The sequence below is a fragment of the Oncorhynchus mykiss genome, chromosome 28 (genome assembly GCF_013265735.2).
Source record: "Oncorhynchus mykiss isolate Arlee chromosome 28, USDA_OmykA_1.1, whole genome shotgun sequence".
NCBI classification, from domain to species: Eukaryota; Metazoa; Chordata; class Actinopteri; order Salmoniformes; family Salmonidae; genus Oncorhynchus; species Oncorhynchus mykiss.
Genome location: NC_048592.1, coordinates 6,864,347 through 6,883,662, shown reverse-complemented (window position 1 = coordinate 6,883,662; position 19,316 = coordinate 6,864,347). Strand labels below are relative to the sequence as shown.

Below are 19,316 nucleotides of genomic sequence, written 5' to 3'. Positions count from 1 at the left end.
AGGGATTTAGACTTTTAAATACAGCAGAATGAGTCAGCAGAACACTATCTGTTTGGCTGCTGATTGGCTAAAATAGCTGCGGTTTAAAGACATGCATTTGAAAAACATGTCCGAGTGCCAGATAGATTTTTACAACCTGACAGTTCTCTAATGTGATTGAGAAATGAGACAAAGGGTTAGCCTATATGTCACAGCACCCGGAGGGGGACTGACAAACATCCAAAGACGGTCGAAATGACGTTCATTTTCTGTGTGTCACTTTGATGGGCATCTACAGTGGATTCGTAAAGTATTCAGACCCTTTGACTTTTTCCACATTTTGTTAAGTTACAGCCTTATGTTAAAATGAATTAAATTGTTTTTTCCCCTCATCAATCCACACACAATACACCATAATGCCAAAGCAAAAAATGTTTTTTAGAAATTTGACCAAATCTATTAAAATTGGAAAATGGAAATAACCCATTTACATAAGTATTCAGACCCTTTACTCAGTATTTTTTGAAACACCTTTGGCAGTGATTACTGCCTTGAGTCTTCTTGGGTATGACGCTACAAGCTTGGCACACCTGTATTTGGGGAGTTACTCCCATTCTTCTCTGCAGGTCCTCTCAAGCTTTGTCAGGTTGGAAGGGGAGCGTCGCTGCACATCTATTTTTAGGTCTCCCCAGAGATGTTAGATCTGGTTCAAGTCCGCGATCTGGCTGGGCCACTCAAGGACATTCAGAGACTTATCCCAAAGCCACTCCTGCATTGTCTTGCTTCGTTGTATGCTTAGTGTCATTGTACTGTTGGAAGGTGAACCTCTGCCCCAGTTTTTGAGGTCATGAGCACTCTGGAGCAGCTTTCCGTCAAGGATCTCGTTGTACTTTGCTCCATTCATCTTTCCATCAATCCTTACTAGTCTCCCAGTCCCTGCCGCTGAAAACAGAGAGAATTTTGTTTCTCATGGTCTGAGCGTTCTTTAGGTGCCTTTTGGCAAACTTCAAGCAGGCTGTCATGTGCCTTTTACTGAGGAGTGACTTCCGTCTGGCCACTCTACCATAAAGGCCACAGAGGAACTCTGGAACTCTGTCAGAATGACAATCGGGTTCTTGGTCACCTCCCTGACCAAGACCCCTCTCCCCTGATTGCTCAGTTTGGCCGGCGGCCAGCTCTAGGAAGAGTCTTGGTGGATCCAAACTTCTTACATTTAAGAATAATGTAGGCCACTTCGTTCTTGGGGACCTTCAATGCTGCAGACATTTCCTCAGATCTATGCCTTGACACAACCCTTTCTCGGATCTCTACGGACAATTCCTTCAACCTCATTGCTTGGTTTTTGCTCTGACATGCACTGTCAACATTGGGACCTTATATAGACAGGTGTGTCTCTTTCCAAATCATGTTCAATCAATTTAATTTCCCACAGATGGACTCCAATCAAGTTGTAGAATCATCTCAAGGATAATCAATGGAAACAGGATGCACCTGAGCTCAATTTTGAGTCTCATAGCAAAGGGTCTGAATGCGTATGTAAATAAGGTATTTCTGTTTTGAATTTCTTATAAGTTTGCTAACATTTCTAAAAACCTGTTTTTGCTTTGTCTTTATGGGGAATATTGTATAGATTGATGAGGGAAAAATGTAATTCAATCCATTTTAGAATAAGGCTGTACCGTAACAAAATGTGGAAAAAGTCAAGAGGTCTGAATACTCTGTAAGCTGCAGCAAAACAGTGTGAGAGAGGACATCTTGATATGGTCTCAACATTGGCTTTCATGGATTTCTATTTAGCACTTGGTGGTGCAATGATTCTCCTTTCACTGTTGACAGCAAGATGGGGGATATTCTACCACTTTCACATCTACCCAGGGGTATACAATTGTGTGACACTGTTTATACCTTACAGTAAAACATAAAAAAAACATCTTCCAATCTTCCATTTCCAATGGAAATAGATGGAAATAGGTTGTGTCAAATCCATTCATCACACATTATCTTGAAGCTGAACTCAACTCTCATGTCTGCTTCAGTGACATCAGTTACATGTACTTTAATTAAAGCTTTTTAATCTCAAACCCGACCAATGGCCTCCCCTCTTCCCTCTCTCCTCTCTACCCTTTCCTCTACCCTGGATTCTCGCTCCCCACCATGAGGAATTCTAATTTTGGTTCAGCGCGGACAGCCTTTCAGATGTAGAACTAATTAATCCATTCCAGCCTAAATCGCTTCATTATAATATATCTAGCAGAGAGAGAGAGGCTGGTGACAGCCAAGTCAAAGCCTGTCTCCCTGTCCCCAATCCCGGCAGAGGAGATTTGAGCAGTGGGTAAAACAACACACTTTAGCTTGTCAGAAACATTAAAGTCACCACAGCTGTGTTATAATTTGATTTTTAAGAAATCAGAAGAGGAAAATAACACAGATTCACACTGAGAGACCTAATGACCACAGGATGGTTGTCTGTGCAAGTATTTTCCTCCGTTGAATGGCTGAATTGTCACGCCCTGACCATAGTTTGCTTTGTATGTTCATATGTTTTGTTTGGTCAGGGTGTGATCTGAGTGGGCATTCTATGTTGTATGTCTAGTTTGTCTGTTTCTGTGTTTGGCCTGATATGGTTCTCAATCAGAGGCAGGTGTTAGTCATTGTCTCTGATTGGGAACCATATTTAGGTCGCCTGTTTTTGTCATTGTGGGTTGTGGGTGATTGCCTGTGTGTAGTTGCCTGTGTAAGCACGTGTTATCATAGCGTCACGTTCGTTTTGTTGTTTTTGTTTAAGTTTTCTTTGTGTTTTTCGTCATTCAATAAAATAATGGATTCACACCACGCTGCGCTTTGGTCCCGTCCATACGACGAACGTGACATGAATAGGTGTTCTATTCTAAGAGCTATACAGGTTCCAAAAGGATTCTTCGTCTGTCTCCATGGAATAACCCTTTTTAGTTCCAGGTAAAACTGCAGAAGGTAGAACCCTTTTGGGTAGAAAAGGGTTTGACATGGAACCCAAAAGGGTTCTTCTATGAGGACAGCCGAAGAGACCTTTTAGCTTCTCGGTAGCATATTTTTGTCTGAGAGTATATGCCATTTTAACATATACATACAGTACGTACTACTGCTGGCTACAGTAGAACCAGCCTCAGTTTGAGTAATGGAGGTGGTTAGTGACTCACTGAATGTGTCCGAGTAGACAGATCACTGCTGTGGCTGACGGATCCTCCATCCTCTTACATGCTTCAGCCAGGCAGCTTGGTCTGTGGAAGACCTGTGCTTATCACTAAGCTACTATAATATCAGAGTCTAAGTCTAGAGTTATATGGTACAGCAGGGGTGACCAATCCTACACTAGCACACCTGATTAATCCAATGACATTTGCCTGATTCATTGGATTAGGTGTTTCAATGCTGGGCTGGAACAAAACTCTGCACCTACTGTATCTCTCCAGGACCAGGATTGGCTAGTAGTGGCCATCACTGTGCTACAGCACAAACCCACATAGACAGACAGACTGACTCAGTATTTAGTATTTTATTAGGATCCCCATTAGCTGTTGTCAAGGCAGCACCAACTCTTCCGGGTCAGCAGAGGGAGGATGTTTAAACAACACACTCGGTAATAGTTTGAGGCATAGCAAATTCCCCTGACAGCGAGCAGCTTCACTGGCCTGGCAGTTTCTTCTCTGGACATTTTAATAAAGCCAACGTCATCCTCAGCTCAGGGACCATAATCCCACGAGGAGTAGAGTTGCGGAAAAAACTGACAACAGATCACAAGGAGAGAGAGAGTTTCTGTATTGATCTGGCCTCACTGCAATGCATGGCTGAGTGAATGACAACGATGCAGAAGGATTAGAGAGTAATACAAATAAAATACACCCGTACACACCAATTAAAGAGTTATTACAACTCTATTACAAATCTTTAATTCTGTTCTTTTCACCGTGAGGACTTTAATTTGTCTACCAGTGTAAACGTACTTCCTGAAGAACTTTGAGATGGAAGTACATTTGCGCTGGGAGGCAGAAATTCCAAAACACCAACATTCTGATATGTCATCGCTGTATTAGTATTCACCCTGCCTCTCTTCCATCTGCTCTGTCTGATTTCCTTAATACTTTGTCTGTTGTAAACCCTGTCACTGTCTGCTGTCCGGAGGTTCAGTAAAAGCGGCCACTACCATCGATCTCGTGAGAGCAGGGGCAAGTGTTAGGATTTAGAACTAGGTTATTACATTCAGGAAATGAAAAGGAGCATTGCCGTAACAGAGGATCTTCCCAGAAAAGAATGACTATCATTGTTCCGACATCTCTGACTATGCCCAAAAATCGCATATCGCGCATGGAACGCTTACGTAGACGAGGTAAGAGATTTCGAACCCTCTATAGCCCACAGGTCTCCTCCTCTTCCTCGACTCCTATACCACTCACTTGGCTCCCTGTAGCAGCCAGTTAGCACTGCACCTTTCAAGGACACAGCCACCAGTGAGAGAGAGAGGGAGAGAGAGAGAGAGAGAGAGAGAGGAGACAAAAAAAGCAGGGCGATATTAAGAGATGGAAGGAGAGAGAGAGAGGAGTAGACAGACAGAAAAGAGGAAAACGGAGAAGAAGATGGAGAAGGAGAGCTAGAAGGGATTCACAGAGAGAGATTAGCAGAATGGGATGAGAGTGACAGCGTATGTGTGTGTGTGGTGTGTGTGTGTGTGTGTGTGTGTGTGTGTGTGTGTGTGTGTGTGTGTGTGTGTGTGTGTGTGTGTGTGTGTGTGTGTGTGTGTGTGAGAGAGAGAGCGAGCGAGAGAGTGGGAGAGGCAGGGAAAGGCAATCAAGTATGAGAGAGAGAGAAACGGAAGAGGGGACCAATGTCAGAACAACATTGGCGGCAGGACACACAGGTCTGCTGTCTCATCAATTCTGCTGCTGGGTGGGGGGACGTCATATCACTACCGCCCACCCTACCTCCCCCTCCTCTCCCACATCTGCCACCCTCCCTTATCCCCCCCCCAACCCCCTTCCTCCTCTGCCAGCCCCAGCCCACGGCGAATTGGCGCTACCTGGGCGAACACACCCGCTCACTCTGATTGGCTGCTGAGAGGCAGTAACACTCCCCCATCTCCCCAGCCACAGAGACTCTGCTTGGAGACAGCCAGGCTGCTGAGCTGCTCACGCTGCGTTGTGTTGCTATCGCTGCTGCTAACACCAGGCAACACTACTCAATAACACTACAGTTTACGGCTCTGCAGGTATTTACCTGGGATTTACAGAGAAACTATATGACGCTAAAATACTATACTACAGGTGCTTTCTGGTACCAACAGGTAACTGCCAAAATAAAGGAAACACCAACATAGTGTCTTAATGGGGCGTTGGGGCACCACAAGCTGCCAGAACAGCTTCAATGGAATTTACAAGTGTCTTGAATATGGAGTGATTTCAGTGCCAACAGAAATTGTAGTTGAATTAGGGCGGCATCCTGGTAATAGTTGGTTTCCAGTAGTATTAGCTACTTCTACCCGTGGTCTGTTGCTCTCCGTCGGTTTCCACCGTTCGGAGTTACAATTGAATTGGAAGTTTACATACACCTTAGCCAAATACATTTAAACTCAGTTTTTCCCAATTCCATGTCATTTAATCCTAGTAAAAATCCCCTATTTTATGGCAGTTAGGATCACCACTTTATTTTAAGAATGTGAAATGTCAGAATAATAGTAGAGAGAATGATTTATTTCAGCTTTTATTTCTTTCATTACATTCCCAGTGGGGCAGAAATTGTTTAACTTGGGCCAAACATTTCGGGTAGCCTTCCACAAGCTTCCCACAATAGGTTGGGTAAATTGTGGCCCATTCCTCCTGACAGAGCTGGTGTAACTGAATCAGGTTTGTAGGTCTCCTTGCTCGCTAACGCTTTTCTAGTTCTGCCCACAAATATTCTACATGATTGAGGTCAGGGCTTTGTGATGGCAACTCCAATACCTTGACTTTTTTGTCCTTAAGCCATTTTGCCACAACTTTGGAAGTACAGTATGCTTGGGGTCATTGTCCATTTGGAAGAACCATTGGCGACCAAGCATTAACTTCCTCACTGATGTCCTGAGATGTTGCTTCAATATATCCACATCATTTTCCTGCCTCATGATGCTATCTATTTTGTGAAGTTCACCACTGCAGCAAAGCACCCCCACAACATGATGCTGCCACCCCCATGCTTCACGGTTGGGATGGTGTTATTCGGCTTGCAAGCCTCCCCCTTTTTCCTCCAAACATAACGATGGTCATTATGGCTAAACAGTTTTATTTTTGTTTCATCAGACCAGGGGACATTTCTCCAAAAAGAATGATCTTTGTCCCCATGTGCAGTTGCAAACCGTAGTATGACTTTATGGCAGTTTTGGAGCAGTGGCTTCTTCCTTGCTGAGCGGCCTTTCAGGTTATGTCGATATAGGACTTGTTTTACTGTGGATATGGATACTTTTGTACCGGTTTCCTCCAGCATCTTCATAAGGTCCTTTGCTGTTGTTCTGGGATTGATTTGCACTTTTCGCACCAAAGTACGTTCATCTCTAGGAGACAAAACGCGTCTCATTCCTGAGCGGTATGACGGCCGCGTGGTCCTATAGTGTTTATACTTGCATACTATTGTTTGTACAGATGAACGTGGCACCTTCAGGCATTTGCAAATTGCTCCCAAGGATGAACCAGACTTGTGTAGGTCTACAATTTTTTTCTGAGGTCTTGGCTGATTTCTTTTGATTTTGCCATGATATCAAGCAAAGAGGCACTGAGTTTGAAGGTAGGCCTTGAAATACATCCACAGGTACTCCTCCAATTGACTCAAATGATGTCAATTAGTCTATCAGAAACTTCTAAAGCCACGACATCCTTTTCTGTCATTTTCCAAGCTGTTTTAAGGCACAGTCAACTTAGTGTATGTAAACTTCTGACCTACTGGAATTGTGATACAGTGAATGATAAGTGAAATAATCTGTCTGTAAACAATTGTTGGAAAAATTACTTGCACAAAGTAGATGTCCTAACCGACTTGCCAAAACTATAGTTTGTTAACAGGAAATTTGTGGAGTGGTTGAAAAATGAGTTTTATTGACTCCAACCTAAGTGTATGTAAACTTCTGACTTCAACTGTAATTGTCTTGGAATGGCCTATTCAAAGCCCAGACCTCAATCCAATTGAGAATATGTGTCATGCCTTAAAGATTGCTGTACACCAATGGAACCTATCCAACTTGAAGGAGCTGGAGCAGTTTTGCCTTGAAGAATGGGCCTGTTGACCTAAAGCCTAAGCATTGGTCCTGTGACTTGTATGGGTCTGTTCAATGAGGAGGTCAAAGGTGGGTGAAGTGTAACAAAGGTGGTTCAATGAACACGCTTGTGTGATGAGTAAATTGACTTAGACCTGAATAGATTAATTGTCTGGTGCACAGGAGACCTGGTTTAGAACCCCATCAGTCAAACTAAACATGTCTTCATGTCTCAGCCAAGGTTGCTCATCACATAGCCTTTCGAGCCGCCTGATCCCACGAGCTTACATGAATGGTTCGCTATACATGGTAATCAGCCTGGTAATTACGAGGCTACTCATCACATGGATGGGTGACCAAACAACCTCTGTTGCACTCTCATTAAATGGGGTGCACAGATCCTTCTGCTTCTGTTTGCCACAGAAAGTGTTGTTGTTGTGCAGTAGGTCTCATTTTGAACCCAGTCACTTACAGTATATTGGCTCCGTGATCTCTGAGTATGAGGTCAAAGGGGGGCGAAATGGAACCAAAGTGGTTCGATGAACCTTGCTGGAGACTTGAAGACTTGCATTAGCTTCCTGGTCTAATCCCTATGGGCTTTGTCTATGTAGGCTATCTTTAGAAGGGCTGTGACAGGGCTATTCAACTATATTCTAATGGGGCCCAAGTTGCGTTTCATGTGACACTCCTTTCTATCGCGATCATCATAGAAGGGAACAAAACACAAATCCATGCTCCAGAGAGTCTTAGCTTTCAGGAATGCGGTCATAATAACTTATAGCCAAAGTGGTTCAAACGCCAGAGCCAAATTCATAGGAAAAAAAATATTAAACATGCCACATTGGCTTCAGAAACCGCCAGAAGCTTCTGGAGAGAGTGCTTGATTCTATCTGATCCCCTCTACCTTTCCTGGCTGGCAAAGTAGCAGGGCCCAGTTTGCCGATAGCAATGTAACTTAGGCTTTTGAGTATTTTAACAATGCATATTTCCTACAAAGTCCGAAGTTGCAACATGCGTTTCCCAAAAACACCATGCAGAGAGAACGGTCGCTAAGTGCATAGTTGGAGCATGTGTCGATACTGATAGGATCGAAAGAAAGGAAGCGCTGCTCTCAAATCAGCTTTCTTCATTCAAATCTTTCCTTAACATTGTAATTATTTCACAATACTGACAACGGATCAGCTCCAAAAAAACGTAGCACTTAGCTGTTCTACGAGTGGTCTGAGGGAGCCGTTAGATTCAGAGCATTTTCAAATGCAACTTTAACAACAATGGTTTGGGGAAACAGCTCTGAGATTTAAAGAAGCTCCTACAAAGGTTCTAACGATTAACTTAGCCTAACTTAAGATGCTCTTGGAAACCGGGCCCAGGATGTTGTCTCTGGTTTTGAATCTGAATTTAGAGAAATTAATTTAAAAACTGAATCTGAATGTATCTGAGAAGTTGAATGTCACGTTCTGACCATAGTTCTTTTGTGTTTTTCTTGTTTTAGTGTTGGTCAGGACGTGAGCTGGGTTGGCATTCTATGTCTAGTTTGTCTATTTCTATGTTTGGCCTGATATGGTTCTCAATCAGAGGCAGGTGTTAGTCATTGTCTCTGATTGGGAACCATATTTAGGTAGCCTGTTTTTGTGTTGGGTTTTGTGGGTGGTTGTTTCCTGTCTTTGTGTTCTCTGTACCTGATAGGACTGTTTTGGGTTTTGCCACGGTTGTTATTTTGTATTTGTGTCGTGTTCACGTTATTGTTCTTTTATTAAACATGTTGAACACGAACTGCGCTGCATTTTGGTCCTCCTCTCCTTCGACGGAAGAAAGCCGTTACAGAACCACCCACCACAACAGGACCAAGCGGCGTGGTGACGGGCAGGAGCAGGAGAGGCAGCGATGTCAGGATTAATGGACTTGGGAGCAGAATCTGGACTATACAGCTTGGGAAGAGATAGGTGGACGGTCGACCCAGGGAGAGTGCCGGAGCCCGCCTGGGATTTGCCGGAGCAGTGTGAAGAGGGTTACAGGAGAATGGAGTTGGCGAAACGAGCACGGCGACGCGGTAGGAAGCCCGAGAGGCAGCCCCAAAAATGTATTGGGGGGGCACACAGGAAGTGTGGCAAAACCAGGTAGGAGAACTGCGCCAACTTCCTGTGCTTACCGGAGAGCGAGAGAGACCGCGCAGGCACCATGTTTTATGCTGTGGAGCGCACGGTGTCTCCAGTGCGGGTGCATAGCCCGGTGGGGTACATACCAGCTCCTAGTATCGGCCGGGCTAGAGTGGGCATCGAGCCAGGTAAGGTTGGGCAGGCTCGGTGCTTAAGAGCTCCAGTGCACCTGCACGGTCCGGTCTATCCAGTATCACCTCCACGCACCAGCCTTCCGATGGCAGCCCCACGCACCAGGCTTCCTGTGCGTGTCCAGAGCCCAGTACTCCCTGTTCCTCCTCCCCACACTCGCCCTGAGGTGTGTGTCCTCAGTCTAGATCTGCTATAGTCTCCCGCCTGTCCAGAGCTGCTAGTCTCCCGCCTGTCCAGAGCCGCTACAGTCTGCAAGGAGCCGCCAGAGCCGCCAGTCTGCAAGGAGCCGCCAGAGCCGCCAGTCTGCAAGGAGCCGCCAGAGCCGCCAGTCTGCAAGGAGCCGCCAGTCTGCAAGGAGCCGCCAGTCTGCAAGGAGCCGCCACAGCCGCCAGTCTGCAATGAGCCGCCAGAGCCGACAGTCAGCCAGGATCCTCCAGAGCCGCCAGTCAGCCAGGATCCGCCAGTCAGCCAGGATCTGCCAGAGCCGCCATTCAGCCAGGATCTGCCAGAGCCGCCATTCAGCCAGGATCTGCCAGAGCTGCCAGTCAGCCAGAAGTTGCCAGAGCCGTCAACCAGCCTGAGCTACCTCTCAGTCCTAAGCTACCCCTCAGTCCCGAGCTACCCCTCAGTCCGGAGCTGCCCCTCAGTCCAGTGCGACCCTTTGTTAGGGTTCCTAGGCCAAGGTAGGCGGCGAGGGTCGCCACTCAAAGGACGCTAAGGAGGTGGACAAAGACAGTGAAGGAGTGGGGTCCACGTCCAGAGCCAGAGCCACGGACAGATGCCCACCCAGACCCTCCCCTATAGGTTTAGGTGGTGCGGTCAGAGTCCGCACCTTGGGGGGGGGGGGGGGGGGGGTACTGTCACATTCTGACCATAGTTCTTTTGTGTTTTCCTTGTTTTAGTGTTGGTCAGGACGTGAGCTGGGTGGGCATTCTATGTTGTATGTCTAGTTTGTCTATTTCTATGTTTGGCCTGATATGGTTCTCAATCAGAGGCAGGTGTTAGTCATTGTCTCTGATTGGGAACCATATTTAGGTAGCCTGTTTTTGTGTTGGGGTTTGTGGGTGGTTGTTTCCTGTCTTTGTGTTCTCTGTACCAGATAGGACTGTTTTGGGGTTTGCCACGGTTGTTATTTTGTATTTGTATAGTGTTCACGTTATTGTTCTTTTATTAAACATGTTGAACACGAACTGCGCTGCATTTTGGTCCTCCTCTCCTTCCCAGGAAGAAAGCCGTTACATTGAATATATGAAACTTTGATTAACTTGAAATTATGGTTTCTAAACTTGACAATAAATGCAATATCTAACATATTTTAACTGAATATATAAAATATTGAGTTAGAATATTCAATCAAATTGACATTTTATTTTAAAACTGAATGCAATACTCATTCAATTCTGTTTATAATCAGGAAATACAAGTTTTATTTGTGCATTAAACATTCAACATTCTTTAATTCAAATGCAATATCCTAATACAAATTCTAAATGATAAAATCCAATGAATGCAATGCAATGAAATCGCTCCACACTTGAACTCTATTGGAGGGATGTGACTTCATTCTTCCGCAAGAAAATCCATAATTTGGTGTTTAGTTGATGGTGGTGGAAAATGCTGTCTCAGGAGCCGCTCCAGAATCTCCCATAAGTGTTCAATTAGGTTGAGATCGGTTGACTGAGACACACAACATTCATTTAATTGATTGGAAATTATTTTGTGGCTTTACATCACTCAATTCCTAATTTTAGAATTGGACCCCCAGGAAAGGAAAGGAAGCTATAATTTTCACTGCACCATTCAGGCAACATGATCGTAGTTATAACAGAATTGAGAGATAGCGGGAGGATGATGAAGGGAGAGGCTCCTTACCTTCTCCTGGTACTGTCGTCGGGACGAGTCCAGGGACTGGATGAGTGCTGTGGCATGGCCTATGAACACAGCATAGCAGGTGGCCCCGACGATCATACTGAGCATGGTGAGCCAGATATCAGACAGGCTCTCCGGGGCCTGCCGACCGTAGCCGATACACAGCATGTGGCTCATCGCCTTGAACACTGCAAACGAATATAGCTCTGACCAGGTGTCATTCTGCAGAAAGACAGAGAAATTAAACAGAAAATATTTTAAATATGGATAAAAGACAGAAGTTACCCATTTGGGGAGGAGAGGAGAAGGAATGGAGGAAGTTGGTGATTCAAAGTAAGAGACAAAAACACACAGAGAGAGAGAGACCGAGGAGGGTAGGAGAGGAGGGTAGGAGAGGAGGGTAGGAGATAGAGAGGGCAGAAAATTGAGAATTGGGGACAAACGGGACAAGGAGAGGAAGTTGTATAAATGAGGACTCAGGGGAGATGAAGAGAGGGAGAGAGATAGAGAGGACGAGGAGGATAATTAGGGGGGTGAGAAAGGGGGGGAGAGGGAGTGAAAGAGGGTTAGAGACAGAGAGGGAGAGAGAAAAAAGAAAGGAGAGAGGAAGAAAGAAAGAAGTAGAAAGAAAGAGAGAGAGAGAGAAAGACAAAGATAGAAGGTTAGAGAGAGAGAAACAAAGAAAGAGAGAGAGATATTGGGGGAATCCTGTGAGGCCTAATCAGTGAGAGGTAGAGGAGGTTCTGAGATTATTGTCTCAAAATGTTTTGCTTGTCAGCAATCAAGTTTTCAAGATATATTTTGCAAAATGCATCATACAGGGATGATTTCTGTATTTTTTCAGTTACAAGCAACAAATGACAAGCAACATTTGGGACTATGTCAATAACATACTTTTTTTTACTAGGCAAGTCAGTTAAGAACAAATTCTTATTTTCAATGAAGGCCTAGGAACAGTGGGTTAACTGCCTGTTCAGGGGCAGAACGACAGATTTGTACCTTGTCAGCTCGGGGATTCAAACTTGCAACCTTTCGGTTACTAGTCCAACACTCTAACCACTAGGCCACCCTGCCGACTAATGAAACAAATACCAACAGTTTTGGGGTATTTTCCTTTAATGAGAGGCAATTAAATATGCCATTTCACAAATCTGAATCTCAATCAACACACACCACAACAACAACAGCAACAACAACAAAACAACACACACACACACACACACACACACACACACAGTGACATTATGCAACCAATAAAAACAATACTGTGGAGCAGAATTCATTTTTATGCATGTCTATGAGATGGCGCCAATAATTTAAAGGTGCAGAGGTGCAGTATTCCACTCATTTTGTATTACAGTAAGTGTTCTCCGGTCGATTCGAAATATTGCGGTTTGTTTTTGGTACAATCTCAGCAATTTATTGCAGTGGGGGCTGTGTAGTCAACAGAAAATGTCCAGGAAAGAAGCAACTAAAGGCCACGTCCTAATAGTCTGGCCAAGTCCCAGTACTTTTGAACAGCTTCCTTTCCTTGCCTCCTCTCCTTGTTTGAATTCTTATTTGAATTGCGTTGACAGCTAAAGAGACCTCTACAACCCTTTCACCTGTCTGTTAGTGGAAAGAAAGGTCACAAGGAAAGGAAGCCAGCCAGTCCCACTTCACTCCATACTCCCTCCCCTTGGCCAATAACCCTTTGACGTTTCCAGATCTGAAGCATCTGGATAGGTATAGGGAGTGCGGTGGTGGAGCTTCAACCATATTGCTAACACTTTACAGATCTGCAAAATTGGGATATGGCCAAGGGGAAGGGCTAGGGGGCGAATTGGGACCGGATGATAGTGTTGGAACATAGCCCCTATCCAGGGAGACTCTGATGTCAACAACACCTTGTGGCCAACTGAGAAGCAGTTCAGTTATCCATTATTCCTACCAAGCACACAATGTTCTGTACTGACACAAAGTCAAGGCCTCCATAGATTTCTTATTTCCCACACCCTTCTCTACCGCCCACGACACACAGCAGAGCAGAACAGGGAAAGGGTACAGCTAGAGACTGCAGTCAAAATGTTCCACTTTGTCCTGCTCTCCCCTCCAGACTGCATTCAGTGGTGTAGGTTTAAATGTAATCGACTATGATAGAATAGAGAAACATTATTGGGGAGGGAATTTGTCTTGCAAATACAACAAAACTCTTCTGTTTCTCCTCTTTGTTTTAAACAGCTACATGTACACTATTCTACTATAATATGCTATGTTGAAACAACATATATTATACAACAGGTGGGTTTAATCCTGAATGGTGATTGGTTAAAACCGCATTCCAGCAGGTGTCTATTCCACAAGTTACCTCCGGCTAAATCTGTCCACTGTCTCAATCCACCCCAGCCAAGCAATTTATAAACTTGATCTCCACAAAAAAAAGCATCTAGACATGATCTCACAATTCTTTTTAGACTAACATTTAGTTTCCAACAGCGAACGATTTGTATAAACCTTGCTGTCTGTCTCGTCTGACATTTGCAACATTGTTTCAATATTCAAATTCGATCTCGTAGATAATGAACAAAAAAGACTGAACGACTGGGTCGAGTCTCTGGCAACCATGCCGATAGAATGAACGACCAGCCGGCTTGGGTAGAAACACTAGATTTGTGTCGGGACTATATCTTGTTGAAGGATGAAATATATGTTAGTAACCGGTTGTATAAAATTGATAATGCCCTCGAAGCCGGTGTTTGGAGGATATATTGGCACGCTTTGCCGGCCATCGACTTCGTCTCGGGCCTAACAACACCCATGTCAACATATCCTCCAAACACTGGCTCTCTGGCATTATCAGCTACACTGGAGCATATATGTTGTTTCAACATAGCATATTATAGTAGAAGAGTGTACATGTAGCTGTTTAAAACAAAGAGGAGAAAGAGAAGAGCTTTGTTGTACTTGCAAGACAAATTCCCTCCCCAATAAATTGCATATTCAACAATTTACAAAAAAATTTAAACTGAAATTGGGATTTTATTTTAGGAATAAGGCCTGTTTTTCTTTTGAAGCCATTAGGAGGCAATCATCAGCTACATTTATGTCTTTGCTAGACTATAGGGATATTTTATATATGGATGCTTCCGCTCAGTGTTTGAAATCAATTGACACCCTTTACCATGGCACTTTGAGATTTATTTTAAACTGCAAAACCCTTATGCACCACTGCACTTTGCATACCAGGGTTGGCTGGCCTTCTCTAGTCACTCGTAGGCTCAGGCACTGGTATACTTTTATTTACAAAGCCATTTTGGGTTTACTACCTTTTTATTTGGGCATTTTTATTGTTCAGAAATGTGGTGGGTACTCTCTTCGTTCGCTGGACTTTATCCTGCCAACTGTTCCAAATGTTCAAACTGAATTTGGTAAAAGGGCACTCTGCGCCATCGTCTTGGAACACCTTACAAAATACTTTTAAACTGGAAGAACTTGTCCCCGATTGGTGCTTTTAAATCACTGATGAAGGATTTTGAGGCTGATTCCTTGACCTGTCAATGTTTTTAATTTGCTGTTTTTTTATTTTGTTATACTCTGGTGAATTCAATGGTTTTTACTAGATTACTTGTAGTTTTTCATGTTGTCTGTCTGTCATTTTTTGTAATGACCTATCTTGGCCAGGGCGTTCTTGAAAAAGAGATTTTAATCTCAGTGAGCCCTTCCTGGTTAAATAAAGGTTAAATAAAATAAATAAATAATACATGAAGTAGAACACTGAGCACTAGCTGATCCATATCTAGGATTGTCTGTATTAAATGGTTAGAGTGGAAAGGAGGGACTGTTTTACTCAGGTAATAAAATAGAAGGAAGAGAGATTCTTAAAATAACCGTTGGACCCACTGCAGGGGCTGGGGCTAAATGGTGGATGTGAAAACAGAAACAGAAACAGTAGAGTGAAAGAGAGTGAATAATGGATGAATGATGAGCACTTTGGCTTGAAAATAGCCCAGGCAGCTGAGAAAGAGACAGAGTGTCACAAATCCCGCCGAAGATGGTGCCTCTTCCTGTTCGGGCGGCGCTCGGCGGTCGTCGTCGCCGGCCTACTAGCTGCCACCGATCCCCTTTTCTGTTTCAGTTAGTTTTGTCTGATTAGTTTCACCTGTTTCTTGTTTGGGTTTTGTTTTGGGCTATTTAAACCCGGTAGGCCTGCCTGCTTTTGTGCGGGCTTGTTTTTCTGTTCATGGTGTGTGGATTATTGTGGATTCCTTTTACCCGGACAGTTTCGTCCTGTTTGTTGGACTTGGTATTTATGCGCCCTTGTGTTTGGTGTGACCGTTACTCTGTTCCTGGAATAAAGATCCACGTTTGAACTAACCCTGCTCTCTGAGCCTGACTCCTCCACCCACTACTCCTAGAAGCCTTTACACAGAGGGAAAGAGAGTGAGTGAGTGAGTGAGTGAGTGAGTGAGTGAGTGAGTGAGTGAGTGAGTGAGTGAGTGAGAAAGAGGCAGTCTCAGGGGTCAACCACACTGGAGCATACAGGATCAAAGTGATACATGTATAAACAATCTGTTCAACTATGAAAGGCCTCATAGTTGAACAGATACCTCACCAAGTGAGGCTCCACCTAGACTTCCTATGGACTACGGGGAGCTTCCCCCATACTGTTTAAACCAATTTGGTTCTTTCCCATCTGAAAACACTTCAGGGATAGGAGGCTATATGCTCAGGTTTTGAGAGCCTGGCTTGGAAGTACAGTAGTAGGTAGAGGAGAACAGGATGTAATTGACGACATCGGGGTCTCCTTGAATCCTTAGGGGCTGTGTCCCAATATTTTAAAAGTTTATTTTCTTTGAGACTCTCTGATGGCTCACAAGTAGTTTGTCCAGACCATACATAAGCTATACTCGATTAGTACAATTGATTCCAAGATGGCGTAGCAGTTCAGATGTCTTTGTTTTGTTTTGTCGTTGTCCCGTGTATATCTTTTTTTCCTTCGTAAATATTTCAGATATATTTTTTATATTTTTAACCTCAGTTTCAAAATACTCTCCTGCAACCCACCTCACCCAATGTGGTATAGATCTGCTATTTTCTATACTTTAGAACCGGAACCCCCAACATAAGTTAGCCAGCTAACTAGCTACTAGCTAGTAGTCAGCTAACCTTAGCCCGGGCAAGTCCTGCCAGTCTGCACATCGCGATTCAACCCAGAGCATACCTGACTGCTTTTTCTCCACATCTCCAGGTTCCTACCCCAAGCTCTCAACCTTTTCACTTGGATCATCACAGATATCTGCTATCAGAGTGGCTAACCCCTGGCTAATGTCTCTGTTCCGAAGTAAGCATGGGCCTAGCCTCATGCTAGGCCCATCTCCCAGCTAGCTGAAGAGGCCCATCAGCCACTCCTTGGGCTACAATATATATTTTGCCAATTGGCCTGGACCCCTTTTTCTGCCGACACGGATCCCCGCCGATCCATTTGGGGCGGCAGGTAGCCTAGTGGTCAGAGAGTTGGACTAGTAACCGAAAGGTTGCAAGATCGAATCCCCGAGCTGATAAGGTAAAAATCTGTCGTTTTGCCCCTAAACATTGCAGTTAACCCACTGTTCCTAGGCCTTCATTGAAAATAAGAATTTGTTCTTAACTGACTTGCTTAGTTAAATAAAGATAAAATTAAAATAAATAAAAAATTATGACTGGTCTACCGACGTAATTTGCCCGAGGGGTTTTAACAGGCTCCTCCGTCGAGATGTCCCCTGTAGGCCCATCTGCTAGCCTACTAGCCGTGGCCCGCAAGCTGTCTATAGCATATCGGACTGTTAGCTGAAGAGGACCTTCAGCCAATTTCTTGGGCTACAATAACTATTTTGCCAATTGGCCTGGACCCTTTTACTACATACACAGAGCCCTGCCGATCCAGCACGACTGGTCTGCCGACATAACCGTCCGAGGGAGCTACAACAGTCTTCTTCCATCGCGACGTCCCGCTAAGGCCCTTCTGCTAGCCTGCTAGCCCCAGCCCACTAGCTGTCTGAATTGGCGTGTCTCCAGCTCGCCTAGATACCCACGGGTCCCTATGATCACTCAGCTATGCATGCCTCTCAATGTCAATATGCCTTGCTGTTTTGGTTTGTGATTATTGTCTTATTTCACTGTAGAGCCTCCAGCCCTGCTCAATATGCCTTAGCTAGCCCTTTTGTTTCACCTCCCACACATGTGGTGAGCTCACCTGGTCTAAATGATGTCTCTAGAGACAAAACATCTCTCATCGTCACTCAATGCCTAGATTTACCTCCACTGTATTCACATCCTACCATACCCTTGGTTGTACATTATGCCTTGAATCTATTCTTCCGTGCCCAGAAGCCTGCTCCTTTTACTCTCTGTTCTGAACGCACTAGACGACCAGTTCTTATACCCTTTAGCCGTACCCTATCCTACTCCTCCTCTGTTCCTCTGGTGATGTAGAGGTTAATCCAGGCCCTGCAGCGCCTAACTCCACCCCATTCCCCAGGTGCTCTCATTTGTTGACTTCTGTAACCGTAAAAGCCTTGGTTTCATGCATGTTAACATTAGAAGCCTCATCCCTAAGTTTGTTTAATTCACTGCTTTAGCACACTCTGATACCCCGGATGTCCTAGCCGTGTCTGAATCCTGGCTTAGGAAGGCCACCAAAAATCCTGAAATTTCCATCCCTAACTATAACATTTTCTGACAAGACAGAACTGCCAAAGGGGGCGGAGTTGCAATCTACTGCAGAGATAGCCAGCAGAGTTCTGTCATACTATCCAGGTCTGTGCCCAAACAATTTGAGCTTCTACTTTACTTCTACTAAAAATCCACCTTTTCAGAAGCAAGTCTCTCACCATTGCCGCTTGTTATAGACCACCTTCTGCCCCCAGCTGTGCCCTGGACACCACATGTGAATTGATTGCCCCCCATCTATATTCAGAGCTCGTACTGTTAGGTGACCCAAACTGGGACATGCTTAAAATTAATTAACACCCCGGCCATCCTACAATCTAAGCTAGATGCCCTCAATCTCATACAAATTATCAATGAATCTATCAGGTACAACCCCAAATCTGTTAACACGGGCACCCTCACAGATATCATACTGACCAACCTGCCCTCTAAACACACCTCTGCTTTTTTCAACCAGGATCTCAGCGATCACTGCCTCATTTCCTGCGTCCGTAATGGGTCTGCGGTCAAACGACCACTCCTCATCACTGTCAAATGCTCCCTAAAATATTTCAGCGAGCAGGCCTTTCTAATCGACCTGGCCCGGGTATCCTGGAAGGATATTGACCTCATTCCGTCAGTAGAGGATGCCTGGTGATTCTTTAAAAGTGCTTTCCTCACCATCTTAAATAAGCATGCCCCATTCAAAAAATGTTGAACCAGGAACAGATATAGCCCTTGGTTCCCTCCAGACCTGACTGCCCTTGACCAGCACAAAAATATCCTGTGGCGTACTGCATTAACAACGAATATCCCCCGCAATATGCAACTATTCAGGGAAGTTAGGAACCAATATACACAGGCAGTTAGGAAAGCAAAGGCTAGCTTTTTCAAACAGCAATTTGCATCCTGTAGCACAAACTCCAAAAAGTTCTGGGACACTGTAAAGTCCACGGAGAATAAGAGCACCTTCTCCCAGCTGCCCACTGCACTGAGGCTAGGAAAAACTGTCACCACCGAAAACTCCACGATTTTTCTACGGCTGGCCATGTTTTCCACCTGGCTACCCTTAACTCGGTCAACAGCCCTGCACCCCCCCACAGCAACTTGCAGCTTTTCCTTCACCCAAATCCAGATAGCTGACAATCTGAAAGAGTTGCAAAATCTGGACCACTACAAATCAGCTGGGCTAGACAATCTGGACCCTCTCTTTCTAAAATTATCCACCGCAATTGTTGCAACCCCTATTACTAGCCTGTTCA

At 44.6% G+C, this 19,316-nt stretch overlaps 1 protein-coding gene across 1 annotated transcript in view; it reads right to left on the bottom strand.

Moving 5' to 3' along the window:
• LOC110508407 (potassium/sodium hyperpolarization-activated cyclic nucleotide-gated channel 2-like) overlaps nt 1–19,316 on the bottom strand; it is a 57,069-nt gene that overhangs the window by 7,663 nt on the left and 30,090 nt on the right. Inside the window, exon 5 of the mRNA XM_021588920.2 lies at nt 11,392–11,610. Coding sequence (XP_021444595.2) covers nt 11,392–11,610 — 219 coding nt within the window. The remainder of the gene's footprint in view (nt 1–11,391; nt 11,611–19,316) is intronic.